The 23,792-nt window shown below is 31.0% G+C and overlaps 1 protein-coding gene across 1 annotated transcript in view; it reads left to right on the top strand.

Moving 5' to 3' along the window:
• puf (ubiquitinyl hydrolase 1 puf) overlaps nucleotides 1-23,792 on the top strand; it is a 101,119-nt gene that overhangs the window by 43,182 nt on the left and 34,145 nt on the right. Inside the window, exons 29-53 of the mRNA XM_089246064.1 lie at nucleotides 133-219; nucleotides 1,739-1,903; nucleotides 5,621-5,869; nucleotides 6,030-6,185; nucleotides 6,486-6,602; nucleotides 7,047-7,223; nucleotides 7,791-7,974; nucleotides 8,126-8,289; nucleotides 9,039-9,104; nucleotides 10,642-10,788; nucleotides 10,931-10,987; nucleotides 11,931-12,008; nucleotides 12,523-12,617; nucleotides 12,803-12,963; nucleotides 13,084-13,252; nucleotides 13,436-13,514; nucleotides 14,034-14,087; nucleotides 14,571-14,702; nucleotides 15,030-15,094; nucleotides 15,196-15,319; nucleotides 18,119-18,184; nucleotides 18,774-18,854; nucleotides 19,145-19,227; nucleotides 19,569-19,650; nucleotides 22,911-23,072. Coding sequence (XP_089102190.1) covers nucleotides 133-219; nucleotides 1,739-1,903; nucleotides 5,621-5,869; nucleotides 6,030-6,185; nucleotides 6,486-6,602; nucleotides 7,047-7,223; nucleotides 7,791-7,974; nucleotides 8,126-8,289; nucleotides 9,039-9,104; nucleotides 10,642-10,788; nucleotides 10,931-10,987; nucleotides 11,931-12,008; nucleotides 12,523-12,617; nucleotides 12,803-12,963; nucleotides 13,084-13,252; nucleotides 13,436-13,514; nucleotides 14,034-14,087; nucleotides 14,571-14,702; nucleotides 15,030-15,094; nucleotides 15,196-15,319; nucleotides 18,119-18,184; nucleotides 18,774-18,854; nucleotides 19,145-19,227; nucleotides 19,569-19,650; nucleotides 22,911-23,072 — 3,000 coding nt within the window. The remainder of the gene's footprint in view (nucleotides 1-132; nucleotides 220-1,738; nucleotides 1,904-5,620; nucleotides 5,870-6,029; nucleotides 6,186-6,485; nucleotides 6,603-7,046; nucleotides 7,224-7,790; nucleotides 7,975-8,125; nucleotides 8,290-9,038; nucleotides 9,105-10,641; nucleotides 10,789-10,930; nucleotides 10,988-11,930; nucleotides 12,009-12,522; nucleotides 12,618-12,802; nucleotides 12,964-13,083; nucleotides 13,253-13,435; nucleotides 13,515-14,033; nucleotides 14,088-14,570; nucleotides 14,703-15,029; nucleotides 15,095-15,195; nucleotides 15,320-18,118; nucleotides 18,185-18,773; nucleotides 18,855-19,144; nucleotides 19,228-19,568; nucleotides 19,651-22,910; nucleotides 23,073-23,792) is intronic.

Raw genomic sequence — 23,792 nt, 5'->3', positions numbered from 1 at the left:
TTCATTTTAATTTAACTACGTTCACTGCATCAGTTTCTCATCCATATAATTTGTTTTTCATAGCTATATGTTGTAGATTGTTAGTTCACACTTCTTCCTGTCAGCTGTGTAATATTTTTCGTTTCATTCAAGTTTATTGGTCATGGTGGATTGAATCATCTGTTCAACATCTTCATGTCACAGGAACTGCAACCTAGACCAGGAGAGCCATGGAATGAAGTAAGTTGTCATTCTTGTTTTCATTAATTTATTATTGAATTTTCTTAACCCTCTGTCGGGTACAATATGTTGACCAAATTCGGACACAATGTGCTTGATGGGCGCACACTCGGAAAACATAATGAACACCTAATGAAATTGATTTATACAACTGCCATGTGATGAATATCATTATTAGGGGATTCCCCAAAGCATAATGTGTTGAAATGCGTGATGTACGAATCAGAACAATTAGTGCTGATGCAGAACAATCTGGAAGAATTTTGAAAAAAGCGTAGAAAAAACACTATTATACATGGGAATTTTTTTTCCAAAAAACATTTTCAGTCAGCTGAGGGTTCGTTGCAGAACAATGCAAAACGTTCTGCTTTGAGGTTAGAGTCAAAAGAAAAAGGCAAATTTTTCTGCTAAGAAAATTATGTATTTGACAAAACTAGTCAAACAAATTTTAATAAAGTTTATGACCTACTAGCAAACACTATAGATAAATTAAAGTTAGAAAATTATTTAAAAATGTTCACAGTATTAATATCTATTAACCCTTACAATGCATGATTTTTTATTTTAAGCTGATAATTTTCCCATAATTATTGAAACCTATTAGAAGCCGGAAAAAATATTTTTTAAAATCTATACCGAAATGTACTCCTTATACAGGGTCTTAAAGAGGATGTGCAGAGGACATATCATATAAAATAAATGTATTGAAGTATTATTACTTTCCAAATATATACATAACTACCTTCTTTGTGATTCAAACTATAGAAAGAAAAAAAATTAAATTAGATTGCAAACTCAATGTAAAAGAAAAGAAATGCAGATAAATCATTTCAACCCTACAGTGCATGATTTTCTTTTTTGACAGGTTACAGAAGATTTACATTTCTTTTTTTAATTGAGGAGCTTTACTGCCATCTATCAATGTCTTTTGAAAGGAAATGAAAAATGGGAATAATGAATGTCTCAAACATGAAATTGCCAATTTGCAACAGGAAAAGAAACATATTCAAAGTAGATGTTGCCAGTTGGCAACAGTATGCATAACAGGGTTAAGTCATCCTCTAAGAAGAGGTCTTTCTCAAGTGAAGTACCTATCACACACTATATCTGTATGTGAATTGCACCATATTTTCAAAAATGAGAAGTTCGGGTACAATTAGCTTTTCTGAACAAAACTTGAACAACTTCCCTTAGTGAAGGTCAAGGACAAACTAAGTGGGAAGGTTGCATAGGGCATGGCAAGACAAAGTCATTGGTAGCAGCGGGCGAGGTGAAAAAATTGGTGTGCTGTTCCTGTCAGGTCAAATGCGCCTGACGGAGTGTTAATATGTTTATTGTTTTTCTAAGCATTATATTTATACTGTATATTAAATGAAGCCCATCCTTTGAATTGTATTAATCTCTGATGCAATGGGTAATGTATCAGAAATACAAAGTTCATTGGGGATTATTTACTGTCAAAAAGAAGGTTTAAGTAGTTTCCTCTATTTTTGTTTCAAATTGATTTATTTTGTTTCAGTGGAATCAAGACTGTACTGCTTGTCTTTTGAGACTCATCTATCAGTTCGGTATTGAGACATCATTAGATGACCAATCAAATGAAGATGCAGAACTAAATCGTAAAAAAAATAAGAGGACTAGAAAAAGAAGCTCGGATAAACTCCATGTTCCAAAGTTGAACAAAGTGAGTTGTTCAAAGTAACTTGACTGTCTTGAAAACTTCTGTGAATAAGTGAACTTGTATGATTAATTTATTTACTATGGACGCTCTCTGGGAGAAAAGGACTATTAGAAGAGAATCTTCTAATTATTGAGTATATTGTATGAAGGACTTGTTCTTCAAACTAAATCATTAATTGTAAAAATAGGATAGGCAAATATAGATAGGATGATAAAAATGACATACAGTAGCCGCCAAATGGCTGAAAAAAAGAATTGCGTTTTGTTCAGCCATTTGGATTCTTATAAGCGGTTGATTCTTATATCTGGAAATTTTTGCTGTTACTCTTCCAGTTACCTATGGAGTACGCAAGGGGGGTGGAGCAAATCTTCATTCGAGATTATGATGTTTTTACTGTGAAAACCGGAAAACAATCTTTAATTTTTTTATTGAATATTTTAATTTAAAACATTTTAAATCAATAGCAATAGTATACCATTGTCCTTCAAGATCATTTGTTGTCAGAGTATACTGACTGAAACTTTACACAGTAACTGAACTACTATTGCAGTACTATCGTCATGGCCCCCACAAAGGTGGGACTGACAGGGCTCCATCCCTGGGACCCGGAATGATTCTCATCACTTTGTTTTTTCACGTTATGAATTCACTATAGGGGGCCCTTGAAAAATCTGGTTCTAGGACCCAACAAAGATTCCAACCCCTAGGGGCTCTGCTCCAGTATATGGGGGCCATGACTATTATCCGAGTACATAACTAGATCAGAAGTTCCCAAATTTTTTTGTTCCATTGCCTCCCCCCCTTCTTCAGAATGTTTTTTAATCGTTGTCCCCAACTCAAGCTAACCCATAGGATCCTATGTTATACCCATGGCTTCTACCACCCCTTGGACCTTTCTATCACCCCCAGGAGTCGATATTGCTTACTTTAAGAAGCACTGCTCTAGATAGATCCACTTATCAGTAACTTCTTTAACAAAAAACCAGTTGTTTTTTTTTAAACCTTTTGTGGATAATTTTTGTCATTTGTGGAAGGTAGCTCACTTCACTACGAAGTTGTAATCTGTACTGTTTGGAGGTGGGAAGAAGAAAGGTTGGAGTCACAAAATAAGTTGGATGGTTTTATTACATAAGTAAAAGTGACAATAAATAGTCCTTCAAATAACCTTGTGAATAATCAGAAATATTCTGTAAGTTTCCGCTACTGAGATGAGTGGTGGCAGTTTTTGAGGGAAAAAAATTTCCTTTTGATTCTTATGAGCGGAAATCTGATTCTTATAACCGATAATTTTCTTGTGATAAAACAGTGTTTGGTTTTCGTTTTGCTGATTTGATTCTTGTAAGTTGTTGTTTCTTACAACCAGTGGTTCTTATAAGCGGTGGCTACTGTATTACCTGATGATCAGGTTGAGATATTTTTCCTTTTCTTTTTTTCTTACGAATGGTTTTTATTTTATTTGATTAGCTATGATCTTTCACGTGTTTCTACTTTTTGTTTTGTTTCATCTTGGAGGCCTCTAACAAGGTGCTTGTAAATTTTAAAATATTGATAAAACTTGAGAGAAGTAAATACGGAGAAATATAGGGGAAATTTTGAGAGCACTGTAGAGAGGGTTGGAGATTTAAAAAGCCCTTGAAAACTGTTAAGAGGTTGTTCAGAACAGTCATCAAATAATATAGTAATACTTTATTTGCCTATGGGGGAATCCATGGAAAAAAAAACTTTTTTTGTTGTACCTGTTGTAATTAATGGCGAACAAGTGATAAACATGAAAGAAAATTACTGAATAAGTGGCATTGAAGTATTTCATGATTTTTTCCATAGGGCTGTGGGAGGGGAAGATGTTGAAATTGTATTATGAATGCTATTAACCATTACACCGTTAATCAAAGTACCGAGCATATTGTCTTTATCTTTCCCATCATTGCACCTTTTTTTTTGCAAAAACGAACACAAAATACATATAAAAAATAGAAAAAAAAAACACATTGAAAGGACAAGACATGAAGACAATAATCATATTGGGCCCCAAGGGACATAACGTCCTTCCAGGCAGCCCTATGAATTAAATTATTTTACATGTTTTGCCGCCATTTTCCAAGTACTGTATGCTATGTTAATAAATGTTATGTAATACGATATGAATATTTCAAAACTTTATGTACTGTAAAAGTTTGAATTATCAGATCTGAAATTGTTGAATTACTATATTTCTTGTATAAATAATGAGTCTATGGAATAAATATACCTTTTTGTTTCACAATGCTATTCATATATAGACATACATACACATGTAAATACATACACATATATATAAAAGAGAATGAAAAAAATTGAATGAAAAAATCAAATAATACAAAAAATGAAAAATACTATAAATGTAACAATGAGGTGGTCATTCTCAAGGGGGACCCCCACATTGTCCCAAGAAGCAAAAATGTTTCTGATGAATGGTAAGCCAAAGAAAGGCATAAAATTACCATCAGTTCCCGACATTTTTGCGAAAACAGCTTTGGAAGTCAAAAAAAGGCAAATATGAGAAAATACAAAAATTGAAAAAAAACAAAAACTAGGAAGACACGAAAAATACAATAATAGCACATTATTAAATGGACACCTCCACATAAGTGTGTTCAAAAAGTTGGTAAAAATAGGAAATTAAAATGTAAAATTCTACCTGAAATTCAACTCTTTAATGATAATGTCACAAATTGTAAGCTGCATGGCGTCAACTAGCAAGTCAAAAACGTGGGTGTAGTTTGAAACCCATAAAGGAAGATGCATAACCGTTGTCACTCAAAACACAAAAAGTCAGAAAATGCTTTAAGAAAGTCATTTACATTATTGCATGTTTTTTTAATTCATTATAGTTGTCCAAAAATATATTTTTTCAGAATTCTAATACTAATATTAAAATTTAAATTAGATAGAAAATTAACTTTTTGAATTTTTTTCTTTTATCAAAAATTACAATAAAAGCAATGCTATTAGACAGACAAATTTTAAGATCAAGGAAATTTGCAGAAAGGGATCATGATTGGTTCTCTTGAGTGTTAAGTCTGTAGGTTTCTGTAAATACCACCACTTAATTCCAGAAAATTTTCAAAATCAAAAATAATGAGATTGACATATCTAAAACCCATGATTTAGTGTTCAGCGAAAACATTTGTTTCAAATATTGGAAAACAAATTTTATATTTTATTATTATTGGGAACGACCTCCTTATTGTTACATTTATTGTATTTTCAATTTTTTTCATTCTCTTTTAATTTCTAGTCATGTGTATACAGCTGCCTTGGGCGCTCTTAAAATTCAAAATTAAAACATTTAAAAAACAGAGTATACTCTGTCTTTTGAAATATTTTAATTTTGAATTTTTCCAACACATTTGGTTTTAAATTCAGTGTTTCTTTTAGAATGTATGTTATATATATTGACAGAGTTCATATTTCTTTTTAGAGGGTTTTGTACATATACTCTTTTTATTTATTTATTTTTTGTACCATGACATTGTGAAAAATGTCCGTTTCAGCTGTGATTAAAAATTTAAAATTCTCCTTGATGAAGTCTTTTAAAAATGCTATTGACCAGTTATATTGAATTTATATTCGTTTATAATGTCATTTCATGCAATTCCCTTTATTTCCTACAATTTTACTTTGATTTTATGAATTTGCACATGTTGTTGTCTTCAAAGTTTTTATTTTTTTTATCTAAAGGTCATGCTGCAGATGATGGATGGTGTGGAGTCAGTGCTTCAGGTATTGCTTTCTGCTCTCCTTGAAGCGGCATTGCCCTGTGATCCTAACCAATACAAGACAGGCTTTTGGGGAAAAAGCCAAGTTGTATCTTGCACGATGACTCTTCTTGTTTCCTGGGCGTTTTCTGAGCCTCGTGTAAGAACTCTTCTGTTCCAGCACCCTGATCTTGATTCTCTGTTGAAGCGGCTGGTACTTAATGACTCAGAGGTGAATTTTTTTATTTATTTAAAAAAACTGCAATTTATTAATATATATTTCATATTTTTTTCTATGAATTTCATTATTACTAATTTAATTATAAGTATTTGTTTGAATTTTTTTAACTATTGCAAATCGATAGCAACTATTTTAAAACATTCTTTTCCAGCCATCTTTGAGACGTGAAGCGTGTAGTGGTTTGTATCGTCTTTGTCTTGGAATGACGTCTGATGGAATCACTGGCAAGAGCTTTATCACACCTCTCCTTAACAGGCTTTTAAGTTTTCTTCCCATTGCACAGGATATAAGACCATTGCGAAATGAAGTGAGAATTTCTTCAAAGTATTTTTTGTTTTATGACTATGAAGTCATAAATGTTCTTTCAGTTTTTTTTCTCCTATGTTTGGAACGATTTTCCTGTGTAATTCCATCTACTAAAGAAAAAGTTGATTAGGTTAAAACTCCTCATAATGTTGTCAGTTCAGGTCTAGAATAATAATAAAAAAATAATAGAATTCAGTGAGATTGGTTTTTTTTTATGAGAGATAAACTAATTAAATTGTTAAGGTAAAAATTTATTTAAAACATTCAATGCCCTTTTTACTACTGACTTTGATTATTGCAGGATGATGAAGAAGACAAAGAACCCTATGGTCCTGGTTGTGATGATTATTTTTGGTTGGTTTGTAGACTGATTGATAGCTTAGATGACTATGCTCTTCTCCATGATCAAACAGAAGAGGTAAGACATCTCATTACTGAATATGGGAGAAAAAAAGTTAATTCCTCTGATCAGAATGACTATTTGTTGAATAATTTTTCACATATAAAATGAAAGTGTTGGTCAGAATGCCAAATAATAATACTTAAAATAATGAAAAAAACCAGATTTAATAGTTTAATGTTGAAGAAAAAACATGTTCAAATGAAAATTTGTATTTATACCTAAATCTCATTTGAGAAGTATCTTGTTATACATGCATGTTATATGTGTAGAATAGTCTTGTCATTTGTTTCTTGTTAGTTCTAAGTTATTGATCATGGATCATATGTCAGTATGATACATCATTTTTCTCAATAAATGGTTTGCATTTTACAATTTCATCAAAATTAATTCAATTTTATATTTCTTTGGTAAATATAGTCATGTTTCAAAAGCATAACCTATAGTTCTTTTTTCAAATAGAAAACATCTCTTGATCTTGAAAGTTTATCAGAGTATTTAGCTGATGCTATTATGAAGCGGGATCATAAAGAGATGCGTCATACAAACACAAAAGATAGTGCTCTGAGGGGCTTACTTACATTAATGACTGCTACAATGAAGCATAATCCTGTATTCAAAAACACCAAGAAAGGAAAGGTAAGTGAAATGAATCTGATTAGTTCTTCCTTGCAAACAAAATTAATAGGATTCTATAAATGGATGAATATATACAGTCAAATCCTGTTATAGCAAACTCCAAGAGACTGGAAAAATCACTTCATTGTAATGAAATTTTGTTATAAAGGAATTCCAGGTTTTTGCATTGTTCCTATGTAAACTTATCTGGGGGATTAGAAAAGTGATAGTTAAAACAGGATTTTTGCCATAACGGTATTCATTAAAATGGGATTTGACTGTAATATTTTATGATATATGTAGAAAACTATGCCATAATGAAAAATTATTTTTGCATATATTTTTTATTTAATCAATATATTCTAACTACAAGGCATAGTTATTATTAAGTATTATAAGACCGGTTAATATTAGGCATTGCAAGGCATCAGTTAATATTAGATCTATGTTTTCTTTTAAGAATCCTGATTTCATAAGCAGATTACACATGATAGTAAAAATGCTGATACTAAATTAGAATAAGATAATTGAGAGAATGAGTTTTTCCTCTGTATTCTTTCAAGAAATCTTTCTTAAATTTCTTTTCAGGAGTTTCTCTTGCATATTTTCGATTCTCTTTTTGCCTTACCAAGTCGAGAGAACAGGCATTTACCCAAATGCAAGTCATCATCAGTTCGATCTGCTGCCTATGATCTCTTGGTAGAAATGGTTAAAGGATGTGAAGAAAATTATTACGTTCTTCACTCAAAGCTCATGGTTCAGCATACTCCAGGTGAATAAATAGGTCTATCAGATTTGTTTAATTCCTTATTTGGCTGAAATATTTATTTATCTATGTTGCAGAATATGGAAAATTCATGTGTGTGCATACATAATTATTTTTAAACTAAATTTCATATTAATGATTTATTTCATAATTTTAGATCCCCATTGTATGTATCCCTGGGACTACTGGCCTCATGAAGATGGGCGTTCAGAGTGTGGTTATGTTGGACTTACAAATCTTGGTGCTACTTGTTACTTAGCATCTTGCATGCAGCACTTGTACATGATGCCACAAGCTAGAGCATCCATTCTGTCTGCAAAGGTCTAAATACTAATTTCTTTGGTTTTGTATTTCTTTAATATAAATCCCCAAAACTAATGAAAAAACTAAATTTTGCTGGAAAGTTCTTGGAATTCGTTTTCCTTTTTATCCATTTTTATTAAATGTTGTGAAACAGAATTGTGTCTAGTTCATTCGAAGGCATGCATATTGAAATTTATATATTTTTTACTGTTATCAGTTTTGTTGCTTGAATAAAATAGTATAATAATTTGAAAGGGAATAAATGAATGTGAAATGTAAAACAGCAAGATGTGTATATTTGTTTTGCCGATTTGACTGTTATGCCCAGAGACACACTAACATAATGTCAAAACAATTAGATTTTTTTACATGTGAAATTTTTGAATTTCTATAGCTCTTCATGCATTTTTTTCATGTTGAATTATTTTTTTTAAAGAAATGAACAAAGTCAAATTCAAAATAACAGCATAAAACATTTTTGGCAAATCTTTTCTATAAAGACAATTTCTCTGCAATCTGTTTTGAAATGTGACTGCAGTCATGAATACTGATTTTTACTCAATTTAAAAAATAAAATAAACATTAATAGAATTAAAATAATTCAGCAATAAGAGAATGTGGTGCATCTATCTTTATGAAAATAATTTTTTTCTTTTTCTGTACGTTTCAACCTTCAGCTTTATATTAACAAATATGATATTACAGAAGAAATTTTTAAGCTCGTCTTGAATATCATTGTTCTAAAATTATGTGTTTTTTTTTCTCAGATGAATTCAGATGGCAAGCATGAAAGTACTCTTAAGGAATTGCAGAGGATGTTTGCTTATCTTCTTGTATGTATAACCTTGCCTTTTATACAAACTATATTTTAAGTTTCAGGTTTTTCATGCTCTAGTCAGTGCTTTGGAAAATTCACATTACTTCAAGTTGGTGAAAATTTGACTTATAGAATAAGAGGTCTGTCCTGACAGTTTTTGTAGGGTTTTGTTTTTGTAAAAATTTTCCTTATTTTTGTAAAAAAAGTCCTTAATTTTATGACAAATAAGTAATTTTTTGGGAAGCAAAATAATCTAGTTAATTAATCGTAAAAGAAATGGAATGCCAAGTTTATGGTTTCATTAATTTGTATTTTGTGAAGGGTCTGTTTTTCAGATCCAGAATTTTGTGAAGGACCCGTAAAACAGATCCAAATTTCTACTGGACAGACCTCTGACAACATTCTTTGATTTACAGAATAAATCTTAGAATACAGGAGAAGTACACGAAAGATGAAACTAGTTTGAGATATAAATAACTTGATTTATAGAAATTAGTCGTATGGAAGTTCTTTACCATATTTTACTTGAAAAATTCCACCATATATCAATAAAAATTTATGACAGGATATTTTGGGACAGATATCAGTTTTAAACAGATAATAAAATTAGATGCACTTCTATTAAACATAGAATGTGTCAAACTTCACACTCTCATACTTCACACAAGTATGAGCATTTTCTCAGTTGCTGAAGTTTTGCAATGTACAATTAGACATCAGTACAATGCCTATTACTTTTAATGTCATCCTACTTATGTCTGTTTTTAAAGGTCTCTAAACATAGAATCCCTGCCTGGCAAGTTATTAAGTCGCCCTGCATTTGAAGTCAATTTTACTTTTGTGCCCATGGATGATGTTATACCGAGATCTGGATGTATTATCAAAAAAAAAACTGAAGATATAAAAACATTTTATTTTTCAGAGCAAACTGTCTTGTATAAAATGTTGTTGCGACCAGTTTTCCTAAAGAGTGGCTATTATGCCATAAATAAGATGATGAAAAAAATATTATGTTTCTAGCCTTTGAGCTGCTCGTATTCTAAATAGATGATGAGCATAGTAGTCTTCCTTTTGCCCTTTCTGGTGATTTGCACTAGAGTGAAATGGAAAAAAATTGATATTTTTTAATTTTGCTTACAGAAAGTTATATTTTTTATTATTTCTGTGATTAAAGGTAAATACAAATAAAAGACAAACTACAACAAAATCTTTAAGTGTTTTCGCCATATATCTCAGGTACTGACAAATGAATGAAGTGACGTGCCTATGAATGCATGAATGCAAGAGTAGTGATGATGTGTTTTTTGGTGTGACAAATATGCCAGCTTTTTTTTTGTTTGTTTACATATGCCTTTTGCAAGCATTGCAACTGTATTTTTCAGCACGTCAAAGCAAAGTGATTTCTTATCTTCAGTTTTATAAATTATTTTTATATATGTATATAATTGTAATTAAATGCATTAAAAAAATGTTGATCATTTATGATTTATTGTAATGATACATTGAGAGAGAGAGAGAATGAAAGTTCAACCGTGATTTTATAATATAATTAGGAAAGTGAAAGAAAAGCCTACAATCCAAGAAGTTTCTGCAAAGTCTATCATATGGATCATCAGCCTTTAAACACTGGAGAACAAAAAGACATGGCTGAATTCTTTACAGATCTCATTAGTAAATTAGAAGAGATGACACCTCAGCTGGTAAGCTGTCATAATTGCATAATTGTTGCTTTACCTGCTGAAATTAAATGTTACGAATGTATTTGGATTTTAATATGTTACTATGGATTTTATATAGTTATATTTTTACTGATTTTATAATTTTCATTCCTATTCAATGTAGAAAGAGTTGGTGAAAACACTTTTTTGTGGTGTGCTTTCCAATAATGTTGTATCCTTGGTGAGTTTTCCCTTCTTGTTGATTTTCTTAGTTTTTAAATATTATGTAATATTGTGCTTATATTGATATGCTATTGTCTATGCAGTATTTAATTTAGTTTTCAAATTTAATTTCAAGGTGTATTTTTCATATTAAGATGATGTCCTTGACATTGAGTCTTTATGGAAAAAAATTAATATTTCAAGTCTTGGGTACATATATTGAAAATATTTAGAGAGGTCATCCTGAGATGCCGTATCACATTTAATTTAAATTAGTGTACTTAAATGCTTCCAAAGTGATGTGACAGATATGGAAAAATGAATAAAATAATCTACTAGGTAGATTCATCAGGGATTTGAGAAGTTGAAGGAGACCGGCTAAATAATTTTCCTGATACTGTAAATTTAAGATTGGAACATTGATTGGGTCCTTCTGTACTGGGCAGTGTTCAGCTGTGTTCTTGCATTGAGACAGCTCTGACCATGGGTGTTTTCTATGATCCATTCAGTACAAGCTCTTAAAGGTCTCTATCCACTCTCGATCATGGCTAAACAGAATTATTATGTCTGTAACTTGTTAAACATGTATATTTATATTTGACCCATGCATAGGTTCACCCAATGTCATTAATATGTTTGAAAACATTCTTAAAAGTTGAACTTTGGTAATCTGGAATGTTTTGCTTATCTGAAAAAAAATCCTGATTCTAATTAGTTCAGATTAACTGGAATTCTTTTACAATAAGAAAAATTCCTGTTGTAATCACTGAAAAGTTGGAGGGGGGGTTTTTATTAATTCATCAAAAGTTGTATTATGAGCATTGTTGAATTCTTCCTTTTTGGTGAATTGATTTGTTGATTAGAACTTTTTTAATCATGCAGTTTTGCTACACAGTTTAGATCTTATAGCCGCAGTGAAAATGTTAGTGAATATTTATTAAATAGTTCCCCTTTTCTTGCAGGATTGCCCACACATAAGTTGTAACCTAGAGGAATTTTATACTTTGAGATGCCAAGTTGCAGATATGCGAAATTTATATGTGAGTTATTTATACAAATACAAATACAAATGAATAATACTAATAATTACCTCTTCTCAAAAAGTGAAATTAAAATATCAGTGTCATTCCTCACCCCATATGGTATCATGCCCCCCCCTTCCCAAGGGGGATAATATTACCCACTTTAGGAAGAACTGATCTGGAAAATATTGCAATCATAAATTATTTTAAAGAAGAGAATGTGTATTTTGAATGAGCTGATAAGAATTTAATTTGTTTTAATTTTTACTGGGTTTTTCCCCTTTAGAGTTGGATTATTTTTTTATTTTCAGTATCAATTAAATTTTTCTCTCTAGAGTTAGATATCTATTTCGATACTCTCATTTACAAAAACGCAACTCCAAATTGATTCTTTTTTTTATATACTCAGTCTTACTGATTGACCTGAATTGAATCTTATTTTTGTGAATGTATTTCTCATGAGTTATGCCAAAAATTCAGTTCTGTTTTATTCCAAAATGTGAAATATCTGTTTGTGGTTCAATTTATTTAGGAATCCCTGGATGAACTTACAGTAAAAGATACATTAGAAGGTGACAACATGTATACATGCTCTCAGTGTGGTAAAAAAGTGCGTGCAGAAAAACGGTAAATATGGTTTGTTTTTTTTTAATTTAAACAGTAATATTAGTGGCATTGAGTGTCTAAATTTCTGATTTAACTGCTCATAATTTTTTATTAGTGAAAGCAGATTGCACATTTGTTATGTATTCATATTTACATATAATATATTTGTACATTCATATTGTATAAATTCATAATTTCTATTACAGTGCCTGCATCAAGAAATTGCCAAGCATATTGTGTTTCAACACTATGCGTTATACATTCAATATGGTGACAATGATGAAAGAAAAGGTCAACACCCATTTTTCCTTTCCAATGCGTCTGAATATGTCCAACTACATGGAAAAATATCTAATTCCGAGTCATAGTAAGTGCATCTGCAAATTTATGCAAATAAAATGCCAATACATGTTGATGCTATCTTAGACAATTCATGCATGTTCGTGAAAGAGAACCCAGTATAATATATGACATAATTGTCTTTCAGGAAACAGCGATGACACTTTTAATTCTAATAGTGAAGGAAGCATTGGCTCAGAAGATGAAGAATGCTATGAATATGAATTGATTGGTGTGACAGTTCACACTGGAACAGCAGATGGTGGGCATTATTATTGCTTCATCAAGGAAAGGCATAGTCCAGGGAAAGATAAATGGTAATTTTTATGTAATTTTATGTTCTTATTTCAACTGGTAATCTAGTTTTGCGGTGCAGTAGCTTTTATTTTTGAATTGTCATGAAAATGTTAATTTTTTTGATTATCATGATTTTCGAGTTAGTATTAATTTTTCAAAAGAAAAAGATGCATGAATCAAATTTCTTATTTTCATATCTTCAGGTTTTTTTTCAATGATGCTGAAGTTAAACCTTTTGATCCTGCTCACATAGCTGCAGAATGTTTTGGAGGAGAAATGACGGTGAGCTCTATTATAGGGTGTTTTCAATTTGAAGAAAAAGTAATAATTTTTTTTGCAGGTCAATATATTGCATGTGAGCATATGAATTTTTATTTTCCACATCTTATAAAAAATCATAGTAGGCTAATAGCTGGGTGTGAGTAAACAATTGTTGAATCCTAAGTAAGAGATGCTGTGTATGTGTGTGGTAATACACTAATATCTATCTTCTAAGGATTCTGAGAATGGTCTGAACAACCCCCTGATGTTGGCTGGAGCGATATTTCTTTCCAAACGTTGCTTTTCTTATAATCTTGATTTCAGAGATCATAAGCTACATATTCATAAAAAAATTTTGCCCATTCATCAATTTGACACAATAAGTGATTTTAATATTTTTTTGTTATTACAGGTACAATGGGAGGTGAGGATATTTGTTACAACTGCATTTCATTCTATTTCATTATGTGTGGGCTCAACTGCATATGAAATTAGTGATTGAGCCCTTAATTTAATTGTTTTTTTTTTCTTATTGTGCAGAGTAAAACTTATGATTCAGTGACAGACAAGTTCATGGATTTTTCTTTTGAAAAGGTTAGTCATCTTCCATATCGCTAAATGCGTTTGATTCTCTAGTTTTCCATACTTTGTGGTGGATGAATGAATGGATGCCAAAGCTTTGCCACTGGACTTTTTCTGTTGCCGAGATCTCTTCCAGCACAGCTTCATGGCAGTTGTCCAGAACACTTCAAAAACACATCAAAAAGATGGAGAGAAAAAAAATTATATTAATTATATAAAAATATATAGTGAAACTTTCTTATAATGTTCTTCCCTGCCATTCTCTGTAACAGGAATGGCCACTAGTGACATGCCATGGTATTAAGAGTAATTTTTTTTTTGGGATACTGAAAAGTTTCTTTAAAATATGGGACATCTAATTTGATTCACTCGATATTGGTGTCTAAAAACAATAATTTTCTCTTGGAAATTGGTGTATGGAGTCTTTGCTGTATTTTAGTATATAATGCTTAAAATATGTATCACATAATTTCTATCACTGAATTCATATTTCAGACAAACAGTGCATACATGCTCTTTTATGAGAGAATAAATCTGAAGGAAGATTTCCCACATACAAATGAGGACTTGGAAGAGACAGCTAAGGATCTCATACCACCGATAGAACTTTCTGATGAATTGGCAGAGGTTTGTGCACAAGTTTGAAAAAATATATTTCTTTGTTTGGTTTTTTCATAAAATAAATATTTATCAAAAATTCTTAAAATTTAATCTGAGCATATTTATCGTGATCATTTAGATATGTTTCTATTTACATTATGTCTTGAATTGTGTGTTTGCGGAACCACCCCAGTAAACTATCACGCATTCTATATTTGATCTGATGTTTTAGATTGGTTTTTTTTTTTTTTTTTTTTTTTTTTGGGCTGATGTTACTATTTTTGAATCGTAATGCAACTGTACAGATATTTCCAAGATTTGGTGAATTTTTTTAAAGGTATTTTTCTTTTTCAGTGGATATGGCAAGATAACATGCAGTTCATTCGTGATAAAAGTCTCTTTGAGCATACGTATTTCAAGTAAGAAGCGTTAGAAATTTTTTTAGATATTACACTAATATTAATTGATTCATATTTAATTTTCGAAAATCCTCCAACTCTTTTTATTTTTATTTTTTCAGTTTCATTTGGCAAATATGTAGCTTTATACCACATACTCTCAAGGACCAGAAAGAAATCACTCTTCTTTCTGCTAAGCTTGGAGCTTCATTTGTTCTTGAAATTCTTATTCATGCTAAAGAAAAAGTATGTACATGTGTATATTCTAATTGCTCATTGCTTTCTCATGACATTGATGTGTTTGCCAGAATTCACGTAACCCTTTAAAACAAACATTTTACACACACTGGCCCAAATCATTATCCCGTCTCTACTGTGTTTAGTTATCAATGCAACACATTTTGGATAGATTCTTCTTTTTTTTTTTACTGAATAAGATGCACCACTGCTATAGCAATCTAAAAAACGGCAAGAAACAAATCAATTCTTGAAAAGTAAATGGCAACTTTTATTATTATTTTCAAGATCAAGAGAAATCATGAAGGTACCCAATACATTTGGCCAAGGCTGTGACAATGCATTTCTATGTTATCACATTGTCATCCCTGTACACTGAAAATCCTGTATAATGATAATTGTGTATGTTCCACATTTTTGAAATGAAAAATTCAAAGTTGAATTTTCAAAATAAAATTGATCTCAAATTATAGCCAATGACTTAAATGTTTAATATTTTATAAATATTTTTCACATTTATATTGTAACATTTTATTTTTTGGATTTTATGACTAAAAGTTATATTTTGTTCACTCTGTTATGTCAAATTCACTGTAAAAAAAATAAATTTTATTTCTGCTGATTTTATCTATTAAAATAATGAAATCAGCTCATTTCTCACACATATATTAAGAAAAAGGCAATTAAAAAATTTTCATGATTTTTTTGAAATAACACATAGAAAAGTTTATTTTTTACATATATTTAGCTACTTCAAATCAAAACTTTTTATTTGTGATAGACAATGGTTTGGTAATTTATAATTTAACATCTTAATTTGAAGTCTTAAATGTTTTTGCCTGTGAACTGCAAAAATGCTTCCTGTAACAGAATGTAACACAGAAATGTTTAAGTGAAAGAAATATATCTCAAATATTCTAAATAGGCTATGCAAATACCTTTGTTTTCTCAAAAATTACATACAAAATGTGATAAGTAACCCAGAGACTTCTCTATAACCTTTGAAAAACGTCCATGAGGAAATCCAAAAAGCCCTCTTTGCACCCCCCACAGTTTGAATTTAGGTTCTGGTAAAATTTTTAAAATCTGGTCAAGGTAGACACTGGGCTTGCTCAACTGTATATTATATCATCAGGGTGATTTTTCTTTCACTTCAAAATTTTTTTGTTGAAATTGAATAGTAATTTGATGTTGGTATAAATCTCGTGTTTATGCCTCTCACATTAGTGATCCAGAGTGGACTTGGGAGGGGGAGGGTAGAGCCTGGAAATAAAAATAATAGTTCTGTCCTATAAAATACAGAATGTATTGTCATATAATGACCTTTGCTCATTTTAAAATGCCCCTTGTGACACATCTTCCTAGATCTGGCCCTGCAGTGATTTTGAAGATCTGGATGACTACTTAACTTTAGTATTTAACTGAAAAAATAACATGATGGACAATGTGGTAAAGGATTTAAATTATTGAATAGATTACCTTTTTTAAATGTAACTTAAACTTCAAAGCCTCTTAACTAAGAAAACTTTACTTTAAATCAGTGATTCCCAACGTGAAATCCATTGCCCCACAGGGCGGTGTAAGCTGCGAGTATAACATAGGATTCTATGGGTTATATATATAGATATATAGATTGCGTTGGGGGGGGGGGTGAAAAAAAAATTTCTGAAGAAGGGGCGTGGGCCAAAAAAGGTTGGGAAACTATGCTTTAAATCATAGTTTCCATTCTGTTTTGTTGCTTGAGTTTTTGGAAGATGTGATAGAGCGGATAAATTAGCCTAAATTTTTTTGCCATTAAAATTTAAATAACTGATGAAAACTTCTATTATATTTTGAAGCATATCTCCATGTACTATCACTCGATGTTGATATAGATCAAAAATGTTTTGTGTGATAATGATGTAACAGAGTGGGCATTTGACAGGAAAAAATCTGGCACTAAAGACATAACATGAATCTTAAGTTATTGTTCAAGTCATATCAAAAAAAGTTGATTAAGCATTGAAAGTGAACTTTTCAATGAGCTCAAAAGTGTTATCAGATTTAATCTGATATAAAAATATATTTCCCAAATGACACTGTAACAGAGTGGACATTTTAAAATGGAAATATTTAGGGACACAAACAAAAAAGGTTTTTTATAAGAATTTTTTTTTGCTGAAAGTTTTTTGTAAAAAATCCAGGAGATTTGTACCAAGCCTCTTTATTTAACACTTTTTTGAAGCTGGGACAGCCAGATTTTGAGGTTTGGCTACAAACAATGATTTTTTTTAAAAAATTATGTATCTGACATAAACTAAGAAGTATCATAAGACAGAATTAAATGAACTAGGGAAAAAAAATTAAAATTACTACCAGAGCACTGTGAAATTTTGTAAAAAATATTATAAAGTCTTGGAAATGGTTTGTACACTTTTTTGGGAATAACCAATATAGCAATATAACTGTGGTTCTGATGCACTCCTTATAGTGTTAATATATTCCATCTATAACGATAACGATACATTTCTCCAGTTCCTTGAGTATCATTATATAGGTGTTTCTCTTTATTATTTAACCACTCTTTGTCGCTCATGCCCAAGGGCTTAAGAGGTTTTTTAATTTTATATTGCTGCTTTAGCATTGTACTAAACATACACAAGCACTTAGCTCTTTTCCTGATGTGCTGATAAACATTGCCTTATTACTAACAATTGATTCAGTTTCCTAAGAAAATTGGTGAAAACACTGTAAAAAATTAAAAACCTCAACTGAATGGTTTGTTTATGCAGTTATATTTCGACTGATAATTTTTCGTTTCCTTATTAGCCTACTATAGCACAATGGACTGAACTGTTGACAAAGCAATTCAATACTAGTCAGCATGCATGTGAAGTAAGTGACTACCTTTGTTTATCAATGCTGAGTATTAAATGTGATATATAAGCAGCTCAGCTTGTGTGTGGCATCACTTTTTATGAGCTTCCAATTACAAGTTTTTAAATGTACATTTTGATCATCTGACTTGCACTTGATCCTTATATGGTATATATATTTCAATACAGATTAAAACTGGCATGTATAGCCAAAATCTCTTTTTTAATATAACTGTCTTCAAACATTGAGTGGCTTTGACTAGATATCTCGCCTCTTTAAAATTTATTATTCTAGCATTGAAAAACTGAGATATATTATAAAGTTGATTTCTCAATGGAACATTTTTCCCTATACCGCCACTTACTGTGTACCTGTTGAAAATTAGAGCAAAGCCTACTAAAGAGATTTGAAATTATTTTGAAGGGAGTTCAGTGATTTTTGCTGTGCCACTTAAAGGGTTGCTGAATATATACTCTATATGCATGAATGCAAATAATTCTAAAAAAAACTGGAGCTCTTTTAAAATATTTGTTTCTTTATTTCTCTATTGGTCACAGAAGTTCATTTTATATCAAGAATAACTGACTTTTGTATATTTCTATTTCAGTGGTTTCTTGAGCATATGGCAGAGAGCAGTAGATGGCCTGTTCAGATACTTATCAGATGTCCTAATCAAGTTGTTCGACAGGTTGTGAGACAGTAGTAACATTTGATCTAAAACATAATACAGTCCACACTTGATATAATGACCCCCCTTCATCCCATCAAAAATGGTTGTTATATCAAAAGTAAAACATATATGATAGTGGTTCTATGAAAACATTTGGAACTTATACTACCGGTTGTTGTAATGGAATGGTGGCTATAACATGGGGTGTCGTTATAATGAGCTTCGACTGGTATTCATTTTCTTTTCTTTTTTTTTGTATTTTTGCTTTATTTTTAAATCCAAATATATGGTTTTTTTCTTTCCCCCAGCTGTTTCAAAGGCTATGTATACATGTAATAAGCCAACTGAAAACTGTGCATTCAGCCTTTTATTTACAGCCTCCTCCTGACAGGTGAGTGTCATTTACTCAGTTTTTTTTCAATGGTTTCAATTTTATTTTTGCAGTTAAAAAACAACTATGTAGGTGCTTGTTTATCCATACATTACTTTTAGGTAAAATAGTTAACTGTTTACTACCTGATTATTGAAGTGTCAAAGATGACAATTCAACTTTTAAAGTTAATAACTACCAATTCAAATTTGCTATTAATATTCTGAAGGAAAAATTGAGTATGATGCATGTTAAATTTTAGGTCCAGTTATTGCATTATTTTAATTTTTTTGTTCTTAATGCCGTATTGATTTATTAAATTGTCTTATTAAATTTTATTGTATGAAAAAATTTACTTTTAGTGAGGATTCTGCAGATGCTGATGTATGCCATATTGGACAATATTCATGTGTCACTAGATTTGTTCGCAAGTTGTTAACTTTGGTAAGTCATTGATTTTGACTTGGCCATTCACATAACATGACTTATAGTTTGTTCATGATTAAGTTTGCAGTGAAGGGAAGGGTAAAGAATCTATCATTGCGCCACAGAATGTAGTTACCGCATATTGGAGTAGGATTATGAGAAGTGTACACAAATCCTGTTATAACAAACTCCAGGAGTCGAGAGTTCCAGGTTTCTTATATAAACTTATCTGGGGGATTAGAAAAGTGTTCATTAAAATGAGATTTTTGCTATAACTGTATTCATTAAAATGGGATTCGACTGTATCTGCAGAAGTTTCCAGTGTTATTTATATTTTTGAAACAATTCTGAAAAACATAACATTTAAAACTAATAGGTTAAATTTAAAAATATAAAACCAATAAATTAGAAAAAAAGATATTGTTTACCATCATTAATGATCCACAGCAATTGCATCCAGATTTGGCTCTACATTCTTGAAAATTGAATCTCCAAAATCAGTGTTGCGTGTTGATTTGCATTTTATCATAATTTTTTCAATTTTGTTAATTTGTTGAACACTATTTATGATTGTTGTGCGCATACACATGATTTGTTGTCGTTTCCAGTGACCAAACAGCATTAAATCTAAAATTATGTGTTCCATAGCATGTTTCAAAAGTGCACATGGGAAATTTTTTCCTGTGAAACTATATTGGAATATTTAATGTTATTACTCTATGGTTAACTTAAAAAAATCTGCAAATTTATTCAACACTTTTTTCCACAAATGAAATATTATTTTGGTTTAAGCATGCATCGGAAAATAGTTTAAACACTTTTGGTATTTTATCATATATAATAGGAGGCATTTCAAAGTTGGTACTTATATATTATAGCTACATGTGTTAAAAATATCATTTTATTGAACTTTGGTGGAATGAGATATGTGCTTTTGGCCAGTGGCATCAAAGTGGAAGTGTCATGGGTGCGAGTGCCTACTGTATTTCATGACACAAATCAGAGCCCCCCCCCCCCTCACATTCACAATCTTCTGGACAAAACTCAAGCCAAGCACCAACTGGTTTAAAACACTTCTGATTCCCCTGTTGTCAGGAATACGCAGTACAGCCAGCTGTTTCGAATGATATTGCTGCATGCTAAGGGGCAAATTTCATTGTTGGAAGATTCTAAGTGGGGGGGGGGGGAGGAAAGAGTGTGTGCTGTGGGCTTGTTTAATGGATGATTTTTTCTTTATTGTTTAAGGTCTCCCTGAAACTGTAAACTATAAACAAAAATGAGGTCAAACAGAGCAGATTGCGGCCTTGTTATGTTCAGCTCATATTGAAAAAAGCTGTTGCATATTATAAATCCTTTAATGTTAGTCTCAAATCACTATCGTGAAAATTTTCCAAATGAACAGTTTTGCTTTAGCTGCTCTCCATAAATGCCAGTAGCCACAATACAGCAAGCATGGCTTCTCTCATGTTGTAAAAGTATTGTATGCAGATTATAAATGTATTTACCATATATATTTGAAATGACTACACATGATTCAGCCAAAGGAAGGAAGACAATATTGAAAAATATTTTGCACTTTTAGTGCACTTCTATTTGAAGTTGATGAAAAGGAAATCCATGCTAACCATAAGATAATCTTTTTTCTTTCCTTTTTTTTCTATTTTGGAATCGTTTTTAATGTACTTCAATTTCTGGTTTGTTCATTTCCCTGGGGAAAAATTGTTTTTGATTTCAAAAACCATGCTTAAATTTCTTAAAGTATCGACAGGGTTTTTTTTTCTCGTTATCATAGTTAGAACTAAAATTATTATGCAATTTTTTACATGCATTGCTTTGCGTACAAAGAATAATTTTACTCTGTGAGCTTGGCAAGAATAGGCCATATGTTACTGAAGCTGTTCATTGATTCATTTGTTAAGAGGTAGGTTACAAGGCTTTTATTGCCATAGAAACGAGTGATGCAGCTCCTTCATACCTTTCCCTTCACTGCAAACTTGACCATGAACGGTCTATAGTTTATTTTTTTCCCCATTTGTGATGATAAAACAGTATCAAATTTTTTCTGACACTATTTTTTTCCTTTTGTAAAGTAATAAATATATATACAGTTGAACCCCAATTTAATGCCATAATCTGTCCCAAAAGAATTTTTTTGTTATAATGAGTTTGGCGTTATATTGGATCATTGTTTCAGAGAAGCACTATTACATAAATCTGCACGTTTATTACGATCTACGGTTTTTTAATGTCTTATTAATGTTACTCCTTTAATAAAGTAACCTATTTTAGATGTATTCAATTTTAAGTTGAAAAATTTGTAAAGCTGTAAACTTACTTGTGTGAGTATTTCTGCATATAAAACTTGACAGAAACATGCATAATTGAATGCAGAAATAATTGTAATTCTGCATAAATTTAGTGTGTGGCACATTTCATAAGTCCAAAAACAAAATAAACGAAGGGGAAATAATGGTGGCAGCTTTTTTTAGTCTGTTTTGGCTTTTTAATAAAAATTTTCTGTTTCTCAGATATTGAAAGAACAATTCTTTTTAACATGACTGAATCAAGCAAATCAAGGGAAAAGATTTCTTAATTACTAGGTCTGCAACTAAGGAGGAGCAGGTGGGTCTGATGCGCCGAACCAAAAGGGGTGCAAATTTCATCCTTTACCTTCTCCTTCAACATTACAAGAGCATGCCAAAATGCATGCTCGCTCTGGCTGATCAACCATCTAGTTGCAGCCTTGTTAATGACTACTCAAAATGTAATGACTAGTGAGTAAAAAAACATGCACTATTGAAAAACTTATCTTTTCAACATTGAGCAAACTTGTGCAGTGTGCTTTCTACACTTTCCTTTATCAATAAATGTGTTTATCAACAATAATATATCAATAGCAATGGAATGAAAAGTATAAATCTTCAACTTCTTTGCAAGAAAAAGCAAAATGTGTGATGAAAGAAGAAATGTGTTGTGGAAATTCTCGGAAAATGGCACATGGACTTTGTATTGGATCCAAAAAATGGTTGATGTTTTAATGAGTTGGTGCTAAAACAGGTTTTTTACATTGTGATCCTATATATTTGTTCACTGAAAATTTGTGCTGCTAAGCGGGGGTTGATGATGCTATATGGAAGGGGTGCTATAACAGGATTCGACTATTTCTTTTTTTTCCTGTTTTTGAATTTTAATTGTGGAATGTTATACATTTATATATATATTTTTGTCCACATTGTCTTTGTCCAGTTGCACATTCAAATCTTTTTTTTCTCCCATAGATTGAACATGGGGCAAAACAACATTTGAAACATCTCACAGAATATTTTGCTTTCTTACTGGAATTTGCACGAATGGGGGAAGAAGAATGTCAGTTTTTACTATCTGTTGAAGGCATATCAACAATTGTAAACTTCTATTTAGGACAGAAAGCCTCAGATTATGTGAGTGAAATTTTTTTTAAATCATGTAATGTAACATTTGTATATCAATTGATTTTGATAGGAATGAGGTTCCCCATTTATATGATTTGTCGAATTTTATATTTGTGTTGCAAAGGACTATTCTCAAACCATATTGGCGGCACAGTTAAAGAAAAACAACTCAAAATTCTATGTTTTGAAATATCTGCATTTTAAAGATTCACTTTGTATGGAACTGAATCAGAATCAACTCAAATATAATTACAGTAGGGAATGTATAAGCAGAATTATGAGATGCTACTGTTTTGCAATATGTAGAGGCATTTTCCACCATTCTTATAGCATGTATGATTAAAAAATGAAATTTTTTGAGTTGCTTTTTTTGAACTGGGTCATCGATATAATTGAAAACTTAAAAGCTGAAATTAATATTAATTAATTTCAGAAATTAATTAAGAAAATTAATTAATTTCAGAATATTGATGACCCCATTTTTTTCCCCCATGAAGAATGTTTTTTTCCATAAATTTTAATTTTGTTATAAGAAATTTAATGTTAGAGATGGAATAAAATTTAATCACATTATCTCCATGGGGAATTTCTCAAGACAAAAGAGTGATGTCACATATGAAAATATTGTCATAGATGACATTATGTGGAAGTGTCATTGCATTTTAATTAATCTGATAGTAACCCATGTTGGTGATCTAAAGCTCACCAATAAGTATAAATGAGGATAAT

Source organism: Pholcus phalangioides, unplaced genomic scaffold, assembly GCF_987345545.1.
Source record: "Pholcus phalangioides strain wild (caught in Gottingen) unplaced genomic scaffold, Ppha-v1.0 ptg000003l_1, whole genome shotgun sequence".
In the NCBI taxonomy this organism is placed as follows: domain Eukaryota; kingdom Metazoa; phylum Arthropoda; class Arachnida; order Araneae; family Pholcidae; genus Pholcus; species Pholcus phalangioides.
This window is presented reverse-complemented; position numbering and strand designations above follow the sequence as displayed.